We start from the raw sequence: 18,540 nt of genomic DNA on the forward strand, positions 1-18,540 counted from the left end.
TGTTTTAAAAAGTCTAGAGCTAGACTTTAATAGGTATCAAGGCATAGATGGTAGTATTTATGGTATCAAGGTGAACTTTTGACATTTGTTATTTTTACTTTATTCCGCGTCTATTACGTTCCGTAGTCAACATGTTGCACTGCTTAAAATACAAAAACTTGCATTATAATGTTCAAATTGTTTACGAAAAGACGATATGGAAATGAATATCAACAAGTTTAATAAACAAAGAACTAGTTAAAGCTTTTTGTAACTTAATAAATAAATAAATAAACGTGTCATTAATTCCGTTATTTTATGGTTATTTTCATTAGACACAATATAGCGTCAAACGGAACGTAAAATGTGACGTAGGAATATCTTTGATGTGTCGCGACTGTCGCGACCTCTCGCGATTACAATGAAAATTAAACTATCGTAATGGTGGTGTGATTGTAGTAAACGATTGACTGAATGCTTCTATTTTTATTTGTATTTTGTAGATAATTATTATTAAGCGTACTAAAATAGTGTTCAGGCTGCGGCCCTATCATGCTTTATGTCGCAATCAGCTAAAATAACAGTTTTGGCAGAAGAAGGTGGAAATCAGGGTAGAAAACGTACACATAACAGCGACCTGTGTTCTAAAACAGACGATATGAGTGCTAGTGAAAAGAAATCGAACTTTTCCATGTTGACTACGAATTCCAATGGAGCCGTTAAGACGACGTTGCCAACTATGCAGTCCAAGCCCGGAGCGACGACGAAGAAGTTGATAATTAAGAATTTTAAAAGTGTGTTTACTCTCTAGGTTCTTGATTTCTAACCTATGAGTTGTGGGTTATATTAGTGCGTTATTGTTGCAGGCAAGCCAAAGTTGCCGGAGAACTACCAGGAGACGACATGGGGCAAGCTGCGGGAGGCAGTGGTGGCGATCCAGACGTCGACGGCCATCGCCTACTCGCTGGAGGAGCTGTACCAGGCGGTGGAGAATATGTGCAGCCACAAGGTTAAACACGTCACTTTATCAAAATACGCAAAAAAAATCGCATGGTTGCGGAAGTTAAAGTCCGCCTAAGCTAACTTTGCCTTGATTTTGATGTGACAAAGTGTGGAAATTGCACTCTAAACATCATATTTTTCACATTTGAAATTTATGTTGACACTTCCCCACTTTGTTGCGGCTAAGTCTGTGCTAAATGAGCTAGTTATAACTTTCGTTTCTTTGTTTTCATAAGATTTTTCAGTTATAAAATATTCCTAATGATAATTGTGTTGTTAAAAAGCAAAACAGCTGTTGATAAGGTTAGTAAGGTTAGGTTGATAGGTTTAGTTCTTAATTAATTTGTCTTTGGTTTTCTCTCCTTAGACTACTGACCAAAAGTAGGTACCCATTTGTGTGCAAACAGTGCTGTTGTATGCAGTTGTAATTATATTTAATTATACTTATATTTCTGGTTTACCAGCTTGTTAAATGTAATTTTGATCAAAGGAACATTTAACTTCATCAAAAGCAAATTTAATAAAGTACAAAAGTTACGCAAAATGCTACTTTGTACTTGCATTTTTCTGATATAAATTACTTTTAAATTGTTTTGTTCTTACAATAATTTATTACTCTGGTGTCAGCCTTTAAATTCAACCTTAATAGGCTTAGCACAAGAGCGCCGCAACAGTATCTCGGCCAGGAGACTAGACCCGTCCCTCTCTAATTAATATAGTTTGAATAAGATGGGTAATTTATCTTGTGCGTGAGGTACTGTCAGGACGCTCCTGTGATCCCTCTGGCATCTGTATTTAACCAGTCTCTTTTTCAGATGGCATCCCAACTATATGTAAACCTAACAAACCTAGTAGAAGCTCATGTGAAAGCAAACATTGAACAGTTCCTTTCTGAGAGCATGGACCGACAGGTGTTCCTCAAGCGCATGGATGACTGCTGGCGGGCGCATTGCCGACAGATGATCATGATCCGGAGTATCTTCCTTTATCTAGATAGAACTTATGTTTTGCAGAATCCTAGTATACATTCAATTTGGTAAGATTTTATGAAGTTAAAGTGTAATGGGCACAATGGTGTCACGATTTTACAATTTTTGAAAAGCTGTACTAGCTGTGTAGGTTGGACGGACTAGCATAGACCTCTAGCAAGACAGACAGATGCTAGTCGTAGAGTGCAGAAATCTGCCTGTAGCACAATGCAATAGTCTGTTAAACAATTGATTTATTTTTCAATAATGTTGCTTTTTATAAAGCTAAAAGTTACAATTCTACAAGTCTTCAACAGTGGCCATTACGCCCCTCGGCATTGGTCAAGCATGAATCAAACGACATTTTACACCTAGTGTAGAGACCACTGTTAATTATGGCTTGTTTTTTTAAACTTTCCTGTAAAAATATCCACGTCTATATTTTATTTATTTCTAGGGACATGGGTCTAGACCTATTCCGTCACCACATCGCAATGAACACACTGATACAAACTCGCACAGTCGACGGCCTGTTGTTGCTGATCGAGCGCGAGCGAGGTGGTGATGCAGTGGACATCTCGCTGCTCAAGAGTCTGCTGCGGATGCTGTCAGACCTGCAGATATACCAGGACGCGTTCGAACACAAGTGAGTTGATGAATTTATGTGGACAGTGACCAGTAACGCAAAAATTTTGGAAATGTCACACAATAACATTTTATCACTTTGAGTATACTTACATACATATTTCACTTGTTCAATACGGAAGAATTACACCTGCCAGACTCGCGGTTGTTTGCGCCGGTCAGGGTTTTGTATTGCAATTAAAGGGGCCCACTGATTAACAGTCCGCCGAACGGTATAGGCCTGTCAGTTGTTCAGAACTGTCAACTTTTTGTTCTAACTGACAGGCCGATACCGTCCGGCAGAGTGTTAATCAGTGGGCCCCTTTACAGTGTTGGTCAAGAACCAGTTTTTTTAGACTAGAGACAAAACTTATTAGAGACCCGAGTCTTTTGTAGATGTCGAAGTCCTTATTAAGCTGTGTTTTTATATCTCAGATACTGAAATTACAGTCATATCAGCTCAGAACAATAGTTCTACGTATGTACCGATTTTCAACAAAAAATTATAAATTGGATAAATGGGGCAATTGAGATGTCATCATCTAGGATAAAAAAACAACATGACAACTTTTTCCGATATCTCCCGTCGCAAGTTTCGTGCCATAGTTACAGTGTAATTACCGTTTTTTTCCTGGCTTTTCACCTTCTCTTTGTTTCAGGTTCCTCCAAGCCACAGAGCGTCTATACGCCGCAGAAGGCCAACGTCTTGTGCGAGAGCTGGCCGTACCCTCGTACTTAGCGCACGTGGAAAAACGACTGCGGGAGGAGAACGAACGGTTGTTACACTATTTGGACCCCTCTACCAAGTGAGTATTATAGAATAAGTAATATAGTAGCCTATATGTAGATGTAGTGCAGGGACTACCGGCCGGAAACGGTTGGCATACAGCGATCGGCAACCTTTTAGCAGCCAAGGGCCTCATAGTTAACGAAGTTGACGCGGGCCGTACTTTGTTAATATTTATTTTTATTTTATTTTTACTTTATTAGGTACACTAAACAGACATCGTACAATATCATGGGTAATACAATTGTACATTATGGCTTAAATCTAGCACGAGATCCAAAACAAGTGTACACAGCATGTTTTACAATTTAGCGGAAATATTACAAACTAATTAACACTATATTATAGCTACAGACTATATTAACACCATATTATAGCTACAGACTATATTAACACCATATTATAGCTATAGAATATTTATGACTTTATCAGACATTGTCGTTTGTTATATTACATACAAAATAGCCAGAGAGGCTCGCGGGTCGCAAGTGACAGGTTCACGAGCCGCATTGAATTATATAGTAAAGTAGGCGAAGACAAAAACAAAATACACATTTATTGACGATATATAACAATGTAATATAAACCTCTAGCGATCATGCTGATTATATGTAAATTTTAAGAAAATCTAATATATTTTAGCTGATTTTTAGTGAACTTTTAACATTTTTGTTCTTATGAGTAATAAAGAATCTCTAAACCTAAAAAGTACCCCATGCAAGAAACATATTATATTGTTAATTTTTCAGATGGCAACTAATACACACGATAGAACGTATGCTGCTCAGCGAACACTTAACCGCTATCCTCAGCAAAGGCCTGGAGGATCTCATGGACGGTCCAAGGCACTCCGACCTTACCACCCTGTATAATCTATTCAGCCGAGTTAAAGACGGCTTGAATGAGCTCTGTAGCCATTTCAATGCTTATATTAAGGTTGGTGACCATTTTTTTAGTTGTTTAAGTACCTTACTTTCTATTTTTAATTATATACATAAAAAGAACTACAACGGGGTTGGCAACTGTCAAAGGTTTGCATAGATGGCGCGATCATAGCTTGCCCCTTTTTCCTATGAGATTTGGCTTAAAGGGCTGGCATCCAGGGCATTAACAAAACAAAAATTTGACACAATTCTAGGGATAGATAGGGCAAGCTATGATAGCGCCATCTGCTGAATACTTCGACCGGCCGACCCCATTGCTTCAAATATATTATTCGTGAAATACAGACGCGCGACACATTAATATAGTTGGTCAAACCAATTTGACAGTATATTTACTGTATGACAAAAAAACTACTCATTTTTCTTTTGGGTACTAGTACTAGTGTAAGACAAAGATAGTATGATTCTCTCTGTCTATGTTTGAAATGAGACAGTCCTTTGACACACTATAATATCTTTTTTATTCTTGGGCCATTTTATTTAAAGTTGTTCCCTACACTTTTTTAAAAAATTTGGGATGTTTTATGTTATTTCTACTCATAATCACGAGCTCTTTAGATCCTAATAGGAGAAAAAAAGTGTCCCAAAATTTCCATACATTTTCGATCTTTCGTGACCGCCATACAGTCTGTGAAAAATGGTAACGGAATGGAAATAAAAACCCTGGGACACTTTTTTTCTCCTATTAGGATAGAAAGAGCTCGTGATTCTGAGTAGAAATAACATACCTAGAAATTCACAAATTAAACTAGGGATGTAACGATACATGATTTTGCCGATACGATACCGATACCGATATTTAAAGTAAATAATCGGCGATACCGATACCGATATCGATAGCCTGGTAGTTAGTTAATAAAAGAATTATATCCTTTATATGCATAAACCATACTTATGTTTAATAGACACTCGATTTTAAAAAGTGTGAAAAACTGAAAAATAAAAATTAAGAAAAATATATTCCTATTAGGAAAATAGCACGATTATAGCAGCTTCACTGTTACGTTGAGTAAGTTATATATCGGAGTAAAACTTACGTAAGTTTTGACAAATCAAGTTAAAACTGAGTTGAAGAATATTCTTGCCCATTAAAATACCTTACTGTGGGTTGTTTACATTTTGTTACGATATCGGGTGTATTTAAATCGGCGATGCCGATATATCGGCCTGCCGATTATATCGGCCGATATATCGTATCGGTATCGGTATCGTTACATCCCTAAATTAAACAAAAAGTGTAGGGGACAACTTTAAATAAAATGGCCCACTTGCTTGCGACTAACTTACCTAACCTTATTGGAGCTATAATTTCATTTCATTAGTATTATTATTATTTTCATTTTTAATTTTTATTTTTATTTTGACGATCATGATAGAAATTCTTATATTTTTGACATCAATGCAAACTTATTATGTAATTGTCTTTCATGAAATAAATCATCTATCATCTATCTATCTAACAATTTCACATTTAGGCTGATGAAAAGGTCTGTTTTTTTTTTAGAAAAAAGGTCGCACGATAGTGATCGAGCCGGAGCGTGACAAGAGCATGGTGGGCGAGCTGCTGGACTTCAAGGAGCAGCTGGACCACGTGGTGGCCTCGTGCTTCCTGCGGAACGACAAGTTCCTCTACTCCATGCGGGAGGCCTTCGAGTTCTTCATCAACCAGCGCCAGAACAAGCCCGCTGAACTTATTGGTACTTAAACATACTTACATTTTTAGGGTCTCGTACCTCCAAAGGAAAACAACGGAACCCCTATAGGATCACTTGCGCGTCTGTCTGTCCGACCATAACATCCTTTAAAATTTAAAGTTTAAATTTTAAAGGTCGTTAATGTACATATTAATAAAACAAATCATTATTAGATAGGTAAACTGTATTTTAAAAGTAATGGTTTAACTGTATTTAGTGTGAAGAATGAGCTTGTTTCATTTTGACTAATTTGTCAAACCGCGGTTCCTGCCGCGACACGAAGACGATTAAATCAAATTTTCCAAATTAAATCTATTCCTTTTTTTGGTTTTGATATCGACCATTGATGAAAACGTCAGCTCGCATAAATATGAAGTAGCAAATGGGAGCAAAAGTATCTAAACTTTAAGGGCTTCTTTTGCTGGATAGGGATATTCAGCCAAAACGAACATAATATATGTAACATGTAACTGAATGAATGATAGAAAGGTGCGTTCCAAACACTAGTCTGTGGTTCCAAATTTGTTATAGGTAGGTACTAGATAGAAAAACGTACAAACGGGGTTTGAGGGTCGCTGAAAAATTTTAGTGGTCATAAAGGGCCGTGACACCATAAAGTTTGAAAAACACTGCTATAGATGACAGGAAAACCTATTCGAAATGTGCAGCACGCGTGAGTCGGACTTAATTACTTAGTGTTTGATCCGACCCCTACGGGTTTTTTAAAGATATTTCATTCACGTTCCACATAAAAATATACGTTATTAAAAATTGGGTAATGTACGGAACCCTTGGAACGCGAGTCCTACTCGCAATTGACCGGTTTTTCATTTTCTAACGTGCTACCGAGCTCCCACTCACCGAAGAAGAAAGACAAGCTCATGTTTAACAATGAGCATGACAAATATGAATGGAAGCGAATAGTTACATAATATCATTGGTATAGAGTAGAATGAACCCTGCTTATATCCTCTACAAGCTCTAATAATAATAATACTATTTTCTTCGTCCAGCCAAATTCGTGGACGTGAAACTGCGCGCGGGCAACAAGGAAGCGACGGAAGAGGAACTAGAGAGGCTGCTGGACAAGATCATGGTGCTGTTCCGGTTCATCCACGGCAAGGATGTGTTCGAGGCGTTCTACAAGAAGGACCTGGCCAAGAGGTTAGTACCACTGCTGTAACCACACGCAGGCAACAAGGAAGCGACGGAGGAGAGACTAGAGAGGCTGTTGGGTAAGATCATGGTGCTGTTCCGGTACATCCACGGCAAGGATGTGTTCGAGGCGTTCTACAAGAAGGACCTGGCCAAGAGGTTAGTACTACTACTGAAACCACACGCAAGCAACAAGGGAGCGACGGAGGAGCGACTAGAGAGGCTGTTGGACAAGATCATGGTGCTGTTCCGGTTCATCCACGGCAAGGATGTGTTCGAGGCGTTCTACAAGAAGGACCTGGCCAAGAGGTTAGTACTAGTACTGAAACCACACGCAGGCAACAAGGAAGCGACGGAGGAGAGACTAGAGAGGCTGTGGGGAAGATCCCATGATCCCACACAAAAGCACCATGGCTTTTCCGGTTCATCCACGGCAAGGATGTGTTCGAGGCGTTCTACAAGAAGGACCTGGCCAAGATGTTAGTACCACTGCTGTAACCACACGCAGGCAACAAGGAAGCGACGGAGGAGAGACTAGAGAGGCTGTTGGACAAGATCATGGTGCTGTTCCGGTTCATCCACGGCAAGGATGTGTTCGAGGCGTTCTACAAGATGGACATGGCCAAGAGGTTAGTAACATTGCAGTTAGGTACTAAATATCATGCAAATCAACACTCTGTCATCCCGGTGCCAACCAACTGAGATTCAAAGCGGTGTGGTGGAGTGGCAATGGACGAGAAACTACAGGCAGGCAGCGGGGATGCCACGGAGGTTTATATTTTTCTCTCATTTTATCTGCAATTGGCTGTTCTAGCCATAATCAGATCTTATGTCTTTTTTCAGGGTTTTGAGAGGTCTTTCATTAAATACTCTCTCTTGACTTTGACAGAATTTATCTTCTAGTGCCTCTGGTCTTGAACACAAGTACGGAGGTTGAACACAATTTTCCACAGAATATATAGTGCCATACACCGCCATCTAGATCAATCAGCTAACACATCTGCATAATATTGCCATGCTCTAAAATTATGTAATTATTACAGGTTGTTGGTTGGTAAATCAGCTTCAGTGGACGCCGAGAAGTCGATGCTGAGCAAACTGAAGCAGGAGTGTGGCGGCGGATTCACCTGCAAGTTGGAGGGCATGTTCAAAGATATGGAGCTCTCCAAAGACATCAATATTACTTATAAACAGGTTAGTATAATCAAGTCTTTTTAGTGTAACGGCTACATCCTGGATTATGTCCTGGGATCTAGCTTCGAAACGACGTTAAGGTTTTAAATTTAGAATGGAATATCGTTAGTTATCGTTGTTAGGGCCATTTGCACTATTCCACTAACCCGGGGTTAACGACAGCCGTACTTCACTCGCGAAACGGTCCTAACAAATATATGTGAACGTGACGTCACTCTCATATAGAGCCCATTTTGAAGTATGGACAAAACAAGAAATTTGCGTTTTTGTCGGTGAAATATTGCGTTTATGTATATAGTTGCTATACAATCTTTTTTTGTATAAAATATAAGGAATCGAATGGTATCCTTACTTATTTACTTTTTGGAAGATAAGAAAAAACTTAAATTTTGAAACTTTCAGGTCCTGTATATTTGTAAAATTTCCATATATTATTTGAATATCCACACATGTGATAAATTGCTCATTTGCTATCTATTTTACTAGATATTGTTATAGCTGATTTAGACTCTCGCGTGAGCCACGAGACGAGCCGCGAGCCGCGCCACGAGACGCGAGTCCACCGCTTACACTCACGTTCGGCTTTTCATTCGGTTATAAACCTTATGCCGTGCCGTTAGTGTTTAAATTATATTAGCTCGACGAGCTTGCGAGCCACGAGACGAGCCGCGAGCCCACCGCTTACACTCGCGTCTCGTGGCGCGGCTCGCGGCTCGTCTCGGCTATTATAAAGACCACAAGGATGACAAAACAAACATTTAAAAAGAAACTAAGTAATTTTTTATTAAACAAAATACAAAGTCAATAATACGTTACATTTTAATTTTATTTTGATTTTCTTTTACTGTACGCTAAGAATATAGAGTTAACCCCTTACTTCATGTCATAAATAAAAAGTATTAGTTTAAAAATGAACTTTAATAGTTGCTATATAGGGCTGCGCATGAGGTAAAGGGTTAAGTAGATACCTAAGTTTAAGTTACCTATCAACTACCTAGCTTGCAAATACATAAAGGAGCCTCGTCTGCCAACAAACCACTCTGTGGTTTGGCAGAAGAATATATGTAATTAGTTATAAGAAAGATCTCTAAACAAACGTTTTTTTTTTTTTTAAATTCAACATGTGTCATCATCCGTATTGTAGCACCTAGCGGGCACACCCGACAACAGCGGCCTGGAGCTGTCCGTGTACATCCTGACCATGGGCTTCTGGCCCACATACGGCACGGCGGAGGCGCGGCTGCCCGCCGCGCTGACGCGCCAGCAGGACCACTTCACCAAGTTCTACCTCGGCAAGCACTCGGGCCGCAAGCTCACGTGGCAGCCCATGCTGGGACACTGTGTGCTCAGAGCGCACTTCGCACAGGTAGGCACACCCGACAACAGCGGCCTAGAGCTGTCCGTGTACATCCTGACCATGGGCTTCTGGCCCACATACGGCACGGCGGAGGCGCGGCTGCCCGCCGCGCTGACGCGCCAGCAGGACCACTTCACCAAGTTCTACCTCGGCAAGCACTCGGGCCGCAAGCTCACGTGGCAGCCCATGCTGGGACACTGTGTGCTCAGAGCGCACTTCGCACAGGTAGGCACACCCGACAACAGCGGCCTAGAGCTGTCCGTGTACATCCTGACCATGGGCTTCTGGCCCACATACGGCACGGCGGAGGCGCGGCTGCCCGCCGCGCTGACGCGCCAGCAGGACCACTTCACCAAGTTCTACCTCGGCAAGCACTCGGGCCGCAAGCTCACGTGGCAGCCCATGCTGGGACACTGTGTGCTCAGAGCGCACTTCGCACAGGTAGGCACACCCGACAACAGCGGCCTAGAGCTGTCCGTGTACATCCTGACCATGGGCTTCTGGCCCACATACGGCACGGCGGAGGCGCGGCTGCCCGCCGCGCTGACGCGCCAGCAGGACCACTTCACCAAGTTCTACCTCGGCAAGCACTCGGGCCGCAAGCTCACGTGGCAGCCCATGCTGGGACACTGTGTGCTCAGAGCGCACTTCGCACAGGTAGGCACACCCGACAACAGCGGCCTAGAGCTGTCCGTGTACATCCTGACCATGGGCTTCTGGCCCACATACGGCACGGCGGAGGCGCGGCTGCCCGCCGCGCTGACGCGCCAGCAGGACCACTTCACCAAGTTCTACCTCGGCAAGCACTCGGGCCGCAAGCTCACGTGGCAGCCCATGCTGGGACACTGTGTGCTCAGAGCGCACTTCGCACAGGTAGGCACACCCGACAACAGCGGCCTAGAGCTGTCCGTGTACATCCTGACCATGGGCTTCTGGCCCACATACGGCACGGCGGAGGCGCGGCTGCCCGCCGCGCTGACGCGCCAGCAGGACCACTTCACCAAGTTCTACCTCGGCAAGCACTCGGGCCGCAAGCTCACGTGGCAGCCCATGCTGGGGCACTGTGTGCTCAGAGCGCACTTCGCACAGGTAGGCACACCCGACAACAGCGGCCTAGAGCTGTCCGTGTACATCCTGACCATGGGCTTCTGGCCCACATACGGCACGGCGGAGGCGCGGCTGCCCGCCGCGCTGACGCGCCAGCAGGACCACTTCACCAAGTTCTACCTCGGCAAGCACTCGGGCCGCAAGCTCACGTGGCAGCCCATGCTGGGGCACTGTGTGCTCAGAGCACACTTCGCACAGGTAGGGTTTCTGTTTAACACATTCAGTGCTACAAGCACGAAATACGAATACGAATGAAAGTTAAAAATATTTTTATCGCGTTGTACGGCACGGCCATTTTTGTCATTGTCAATCAAATGTCATTCTCAGCTACTGCTGCTGCCACAGACAGTAGACAAGATGGCGCCCGTCACTGCTGCAAAGGCTGCGTTCAGCTTATGATAGGGCCGTGTCGTACGGCTGCGATCGTGACCCACAAATGGTCTCGCCGGAAGATCAGCGCTGACTTTCGGGTCAGTATTATGCTGAGGCGAGCCCATTTCGTGGTAAACTTTAACGCTTACCAAGTTTTTGAATATTTATAGTTTTTAGTTATACTCTTGTATGTAATTTTAGTTTTAAGTTTATCACGAATAAAATACTTGATTCTGATTCAAGCGTAGCCGATAACATGGGATAAAACGTATGTAGTGAAAAGCGAATGCGGACAGAGCGCTGGCAGTGAATGCGTTAAAAGATCAGTCAACATGGCCGCCACTTTATCATATGTCACGATTTAACAAGTGCGAAAGTGACGCATGACGCGTCAGATTATTAATTTATTAGATACGCTGACGTCGCATATGGTTGCGACGACCGGCTAATTCGGAAGACATTATGTTCCCTGGATATTTTTACTGTCTTATTTTTAATTATTGTATAAAAGGATATTCACATTTTGTTTGTTGTTTGCAGGGTAACAAAGAATTACAAGTATCGCTGTTCCAAGCTCTAGTGTTGCTACTCTTCAATGAAGGTGACAACTTATCTTTCGAAGAAATCAAGGCGGCTACAAATATTGAGGTATAGTACCTACCTGGCAGTTTATAAGGGTTTAACCCTTTGAATTTAACCGCCTATCGTGTGCGGCGAGGCATCGTCAACCTTCGGAATGTACGAGGGTTGATATTGGGCCGTAGCGCAGCTACAATTGACGTCTTTGGCGGGGAAAAGTAGTGGCAGTAATGGAAAAATAAAAACATTCTTCTGTGCTGCTCTCTATAGCTCATGCACGCTCCCTATCAGTCCGCATTAACACATTCACTGCCAAGAACCCACCTGGTGAACTTTGCTCAGATGCCGGACAACCGCTAGGCGGGTTGTTTTATACGCAGCTATAGGCGACTGGTTTCTGGGGTAGTGCGCCGTTTTTTGTCTGGCAGTGAATGTGTTAACGCGTTAAATGCTGCCATTATTCCCATTACCAGGAAGGCGAGCTCCGTCGGACGTTACAGTCCCTAGCGTGCGGGAAGGCGCGCGTGCTGAGCAAGGCGCCGCGCGGCCGGGAGGTTAAAGACAACGACCACTTCGCCTTCAACAACGACTTCACCAACAAGCTGTTCCGCATCAAGATCAACCAGATACAGATGAAGGAGACTGTGAGTAACATATCCATCATCTTTCTAGCAATGTTCGCCCATTTTAACCACGGCTCACGGAACCTGCGGGCTCAGCACGGTTCCATTTTTATCGACTATCACTATGCCCGTCACTTTCGCACTTATATACTTGTTAGAACGTGACAGGCATGGTGATAAACGATAAAAATGCGATCGTGCTACTAGGGCTGGATTCCGCTCGGCAACCCCCAGAATTGACGCAGACACTGTTTTTACGAAAGCGACCGCGATCTGACTTTAAAATATGTAAAGATCGTTTTATATAATACGAAAAGAAACGGACCTAAAATGGATCCCTGAGGAACACCTTGCCTTACATCAGTTGCTCTAGGTTGCGTTTCCTTATAGATTACAATATTTGTTTTGTGTCTGAGAACTTTAATGAAGAGTGAGAGCTGTGACATTGTCTTCTGAAAAAAAGAAACATAAATAGCTCCTCAGGTATTATAATATTGATATTCCACACAATCAAAAGCTTTCGACAAGTCACAGACAAACTATCACAAAACCACAGTAGCTTTAAATTTCTTTTTCAAATATTCAGCATCTCTTTCGTTTCTATGTCAAAAGGATGAGACGAATATAAACCTTGAACCTTTCCAACCCGCAGAGCGAAGAGCAGAAGGCGACAGAAGAGCGCGTGTTCCAGGACCGGCAGTACCAGATCGACGCGGCCATCGTGCGCGTCATGAAGATGCGCAAGGCGCTCTCGCACAACCTGCTCATCTCCGAGCTCTACAACCAACTTAAGTTCCCCGTCAAGGTATGACCTCATTCTGACCCGTGTAGGTATCCATTGAGGCGTGTCCAACTAGATGGACAGGTCAATTAACAAGTAAGAAACGCCATGCACATGAGACCTGCTCATCTCCGAACTCTATAACCAGCTCAAGTTCCCCGTCAAGGTATGACCTCATTCTGACCCTTGTAGGTATTCTTGAGGCGTGTCCAACTAGATGGACAGGTCAATTAACAAGTAAGAAACGCCATGCACATGAGACCTGCTCATCTCCGAACTCTATAACCAGCTCAAGTTCCCCGTCAAGGTATGACCTCATTCTGACCCGTGTAGGTATCCATTGAGGCGTGTGCTACTAGATGCACAGGTCAATTAACAAGTAAGAAACGCCATGGACATGAAACCTGATCATCTCCGAGCTCTACAACCAGCTCAAGTTCCCCGTCAAGGTATGACCTCATTCTGACCCGTGTAGGTATCCATTGAGGCGTGTCGAACTAGATGGACAGGTCAATTAACAGGTAAGAAACGCCATAGACATGAGACCTGCTCATCTCCGAGCTCTACAACCAGCTCAAGTTCCCCGTCAAGGTATGACCTCATTCTGACCCGTGTAGGTATCCATTGAGGCGTGTGCTACTAGATGCACAGGTCAATTAACAAGTAAGAAACGCCATGGACATGAAACCTGATCATCTCCGAGCTCTACAACCAGCTCAAGTTCCCCGTCAAGGTATGACCTCATTCTGACCCGTGTAGGTATCCATTGAGGCGTGTCGAACTAGATGGACAGGTCAATTAACAGGTAAGAAACGCCATAGACATGAGACCTGCTCATCTCCGAGCTCTACAACCAGCTCAAGTTCCCCGTCAAGGTATATGACCTCATTCTGACCAGTGTAGGTATTCTTGAGGCGTGTCCAACTAGATCTCAATTATTTATTTTAAATTTTAATTCAGGCAACAAGGCCCATATTACATTATACCTTATAGACTAATATACATATAATTTTATAAACTTAAGAACTAAAGACTATTTTGGCAACAGAACGGCGTGGCACCGTTGAATCCAAAATACTGTTTCCGTTAAAGACCGTCTACTATCTTTCTCTCATCTCATATAATGTATTATAGCGCCATCTACAATTCCCTTTTCGTTTCCAGCCCGCGGACCTGAAGAAGCGCATCGAGTCGCTGATCGACCGCGACTACATGGAGCGAGACAAGGACAACCCCAACCAGTACAACTACGTCGCGTAACGCGCAACACCACGCTTATTTATTAGTATTTATTTACAAGCACGGTGGCCGGGGATACACAGACAACCTCCTCTCACAATCCTCCAGACTGAGCATACAGTACCGCTACCCCCTCTGCCACAAATATACGGTAGTTTTACTCCATTTTCGAGTCAAAGTGTCTTTGTGTGACGTCCGTGTCTTTGAACGGACCAATCACGGCACGGGACTCGCTCACCTCGTCCCCCGCACCCCAGTATTGTTGGCAGCATCGGTTTCATGAAATAATTGCTCTAAACTCCGTCTAGAGGATTCCTAGTCTATGCCGGGGATATTACGTGAGGATGGCTACTGCGGTAATCGATATTAGAATATCTGTATCGCACTAAAGTCTATTTTTTTATTCGGTAGACTGAAATGACAGTTAATAGTATGAACATGAAATGTCATTTTATACTATTAACTGTCATTTCAGTCTACCGAATAAAAAAATAGACTTTAGAGACAGGTACACAGATAAAGTAAATAAAGCCACTGCGTACAATTTATAACTTGTAATATTAGCCAAGCTCTTTCTTATTCCTTTTGTTAGAAAGAGAGTGCTAATATTACAAATTGTTGGACTATAAGCCCCATCTATTTTCTATGATAAATTCAGATCTGATGTCTAAAACAATGGAAATCTGCCACATAGAATAGACAGATTTTTTTAATAGAGAATTAGATCAGTTATTTTAGGGCCATAGAAATCAGATCTTAATTTATCAAAGCCAATAGACAGTAAGGTTCTGAATTAGCTGAATTCAAATGTTTGTGGTGGTCCTAAATATGTACTTTCATGTATGTTTCCCACCAAACAGGCCGGGCCGCACTTAGGGCCACTTGCACCATTCACTAACCCGGGGTTAACCAGCTCCTAGTAAAGTGTTCATCGGCCCGGCCTGGGTGGTGATAATCGTATATAAACTAGATATTTAAAAGACTTTGAACCAACAAAACTTAGATTGTCAGTTGACCAGGGGCCTAGTCAAGATGACAAACACAATCGTAGCATCTAGTATCCCGATACATTTTTACTTTTCATTCGGCGTTTATCGATATAACATAAATACACAGAATTTCACAGTTTATGGATCATAGTAAACTTTTTATAAGTATGTATATTCATCTACTATTGTCTTCCGTTACCGCGATATTCATAAAACAAGACAGACCCATAATATAATATAATAAACTACGTATTATTACAGGTAGGTATAATGAAATTAATAAATTTAGCTGCGATGGACTTTTAATTTACTATGTGCAATATAATCCGTTTGAAATTTATTGATCTGTCATTTGGTCATAATCATATTAACAGTCATATATTTTGTTGGTTTACATTCTTTTACTTATTATGACACCGTGAAACTGTCCAATTTTGTCTTTATTAGACAGTTTTTTCCTGAAGAGAAGCGCTGATGGCCTAGCGGTAAGAGCGTGCGACTTGCAATCCGGAGGTCGCGGGTTCGAACCCCGGCTTGTACCAATGAGTTTTTAGGAATTTATGTACGAAATATCATTTGATATTTACCAGTCGCTTTTCGGTGAAGGAAAACCTCGTGAGGAAACCGGACTAATCCCAATACGGGCCTAGTTTACCCTCTGGGTTGGAAGGTCAGATGGCAGTCGCTTTCGTAAAAACTAGTGCCCACGCCAATTACTGGGATTAGTTGCCAAGCGGACCCCAGGCTCCCATGAGCCGTGGCAAAATGCCGGAACAACGCGAGGAAGATGAGACAGTTTTTTCCTCCTGAGGAAAAGCGACACAATTCGTATAAGGCCCGAGATACACTTGTAAGTTTTACTTACGTAAGTAGGGACAAAGCTATTTGTTAGAATGAGATAACGATATTCATCTCTCATTCTGTAGTATAGCTGTGTCCCTACTTACGTAAATAAAACTTACAAGTGTATTTTGGGCCTAAGAAAACGGTCGCACAAGCAGTTTTATAAATCATTCTATAGCAATATATCATATATTGTTATAGAATGATTTATAAAACGCGCGCGAGTCGCGTCGTTTTTTGAAGTTAGTCTGCCTTCATCACCTTTAGCAATAATATATTGACAGACGAATGACACTATTAAACGCAAAATTAGACAAGTTATGCGGTAAGTTATATCTAAGCATTCATCTCTCTCGCACTGCACTGTGTCGAGAGAGACAAGTTATGTCGACGTTGAACCGTGCTTGAGGTTCTGAATCGAATCAATACGTGACCTTATTGGAGGCTAGAAGTTGGTTCGTGATTCTTGTCGGGGGAAATAAGTTTTCCTCGGTCGTGATGTAAAATTAATAATAATTATACGGAATACGATTTGCTTTTATTGTTTTATTCCATTATAATTCCATGAAGCGAAGATACTGATGATATTGTTTTTACACTTGAAACTTTCTACATAATGGGTGAACTGTGTTCGTGCTTGTATGTTCGCTTTTGCCCGTATTAACTTTATTAACCCTTTATCTGCTAAAGACGCCAACTGACGCGCGCGGCTACAGACCAATATCAACCTTCGTGCATTCCGACAAGGTACACTATGACGCACCGCGCACGATAGTCGTGTCATATGTACATATGTTTGACAAAATTGTACACTCTTGTAAAAAAAAAAACTACATATAACATGATATGATTTTATTACTGTGTTATACATAATACCAATGATTTATGAGCAATCCGACGATTTGGCACATAAACTGCCATACAAATAAAACACTGCTAGGGGTAAATTCACTAAAAGTTAAATATAAATTAAAACATTAATAAATAATAACTTAAGTTTCACAATTAAATAAGTGTTAATAAGTAGGTGAGGTGGCGAACTTATAATCTAATTCATCTTTATCCTTACTGTATGTGTCCATGGGATTAAACTATGCTATTATTTTTTGCATTAGAATTAAATCGTGCAGTTATATGATAATACTTCCGTAATGATAGTCCACATATTTTTATTCCGCCGTAGATCCAGGCTGTGATTAATATAACTAGAAATTAGTACATATTTGTTATTTAGTACCTAATCTGTAAGTAAATAAAATTATTCAGAGTTAAAATGATCGCTACTACAATATTGCAACAATAACATTTGCATAATATGTAAAACTACATATAAAAATATAATTCTAAATATAATAAAGCTATTTGTATTTACCATTTTAGCTGTTGCTGGAAATATTTTTGCGTAATATTAATATTATTAATGATTCTCATATATGAACGTTACTATAGAATTAATCGTTTCTATAGCGAAGTTAATTATACGATTGCATCTCCTTGTTAATTAACAATAATACATTTATTGTCAGATGACCAAATATTATTTATAACAGACTTTAAAAAGGAGGTTGTCAATTTACTGCAGGAATCATTTATTGATGATAAATGGAAAATGGTACTGGGATACCGACCCAACCGCTACAACTGCCAAAACGAAAATACGCAAACCGCCTAAAATTTAGATTATATCGTCAACACAAAAGATGAAGCAGAGACTGGTCTCCTAAAAATCGAAAAGTTCGAATTCGGCCCAATTTTGTACTAAAAATCAGGCAAATTTATTAATCATTCCTTCTATGTGCATATTATTATTATTCTAAATTTGTCTTTTTTGCAACCCCTGCACTACAGTGGGGGGTGGTTATATTTGTTACACACAAAAAATATTGTGAAACGAGAACGACCTACATATGGCTTCTACCAGGCGTGGCTCACTCCGCGATTTCGTCGCTTTGCTACAGGTAGCTAAAAGTACATCCGTTCCGCCCCAATTTTGGGGAAAGCCATAAGCCGCGAGTGGCGCTGTCGCCACCTAGCGGCCATATCTGTGCTGATCGTAACAGACGCGTTTTGTTAGAGAGTGAGTCTTCTGTACTTAGTACTATTATTTATTTTGTGCTTCTACTCCCGTTACTCTAACTAAACCGTATTTTCATATCCCAAATACTAAAATTCTAAAGACAATTCAATTGGCCAATCTTCCCAATCCAACTGTCCTTTTTGATAAAAAAAAAGACAGATTAGTAGTAGGTTTGGGAAATCGAACGGTCTATCTAATAAGTCTAGTATCTACGATTTAAAACATA

At 41.6% G+C, this 18,540-nt stretch overlaps 1 protein-coding gene across 1 annotated transcript; it reads left to right on the forward strand.

The window, feature by feature from the left end:
• Window positions 1–402: 402 nt before the first annotated feature.
• LOC134663032 (cullin-4A) lies at window positions 403–14,475 on the forward strand. Its single transcript, XM_063519322.1, has 14 exons — window positions 403–773; window positions 846–988; window positions 1,797–2,017; window positions 2,407–2,595; window positions 3,233–3,379; window positions 4,110–4,296; window positions 5,809–6,001; window positions 7,012–7,162; window positions 8,197–8,347; window positions 9,492–9,713; window positions 11,724–11,831; window positions 12,236–12,406; window positions 13,038–13,190; window positions 14,331–14,475. The coding sequence occupies exons 1-14, from the start codon at window positions 539–541 to the stop codon at window positions 14,424–14,426; spliced, it is 2,367 nt and encodes a 788-aa protein (XP_063375392.1). The 5' UTR covers window positions 403–538; the 3' UTR covers window positions 14,427–14,475.
• The last annotated feature ends 4,065 nt before the right edge of the window (window positions 14,476–18,540 follow it).

The sequence above is a fragment of the Cydia amplana genome, chromosome 4, assembly GCF_948474715.1.
Source record: "Cydia amplana chromosome 4, ilCydAmpl1.1, whole genome shotgun sequence".
NCBI classification, from domain to species: domain Eukaryota; kingdom Metazoa; phylum Arthropoda; class Insecta; order Lepidoptera; family Tortricidae; genus Cydia; species Cydia amplana.

Excerpts from the sequence above, each read along its gene's own strand:
- LOC134663032 (XM_063519322.1), top strand. The coding sequence starts at position 539 with ATGTCGCAATCAGCTAAAATAACAGTTTTGGCAGAAGAAGGTGGAAAT. Across the intron at positions 2,596-3,232 it reads CAGGACGCGTTCGAACACAA|GTTCCTCCAAGCCACAGAGC; the intron begins GTGAGTTGATGA and ends TCTTTGTTTCAG. Across the intron at positions 11,832-12,235 it reads AGGCGGCTACAAATATTGAG|GAAGGCGAGCTCCGTCGGAC; the intron begins GTATAGTACCTA and ends TCCCATTACCAG.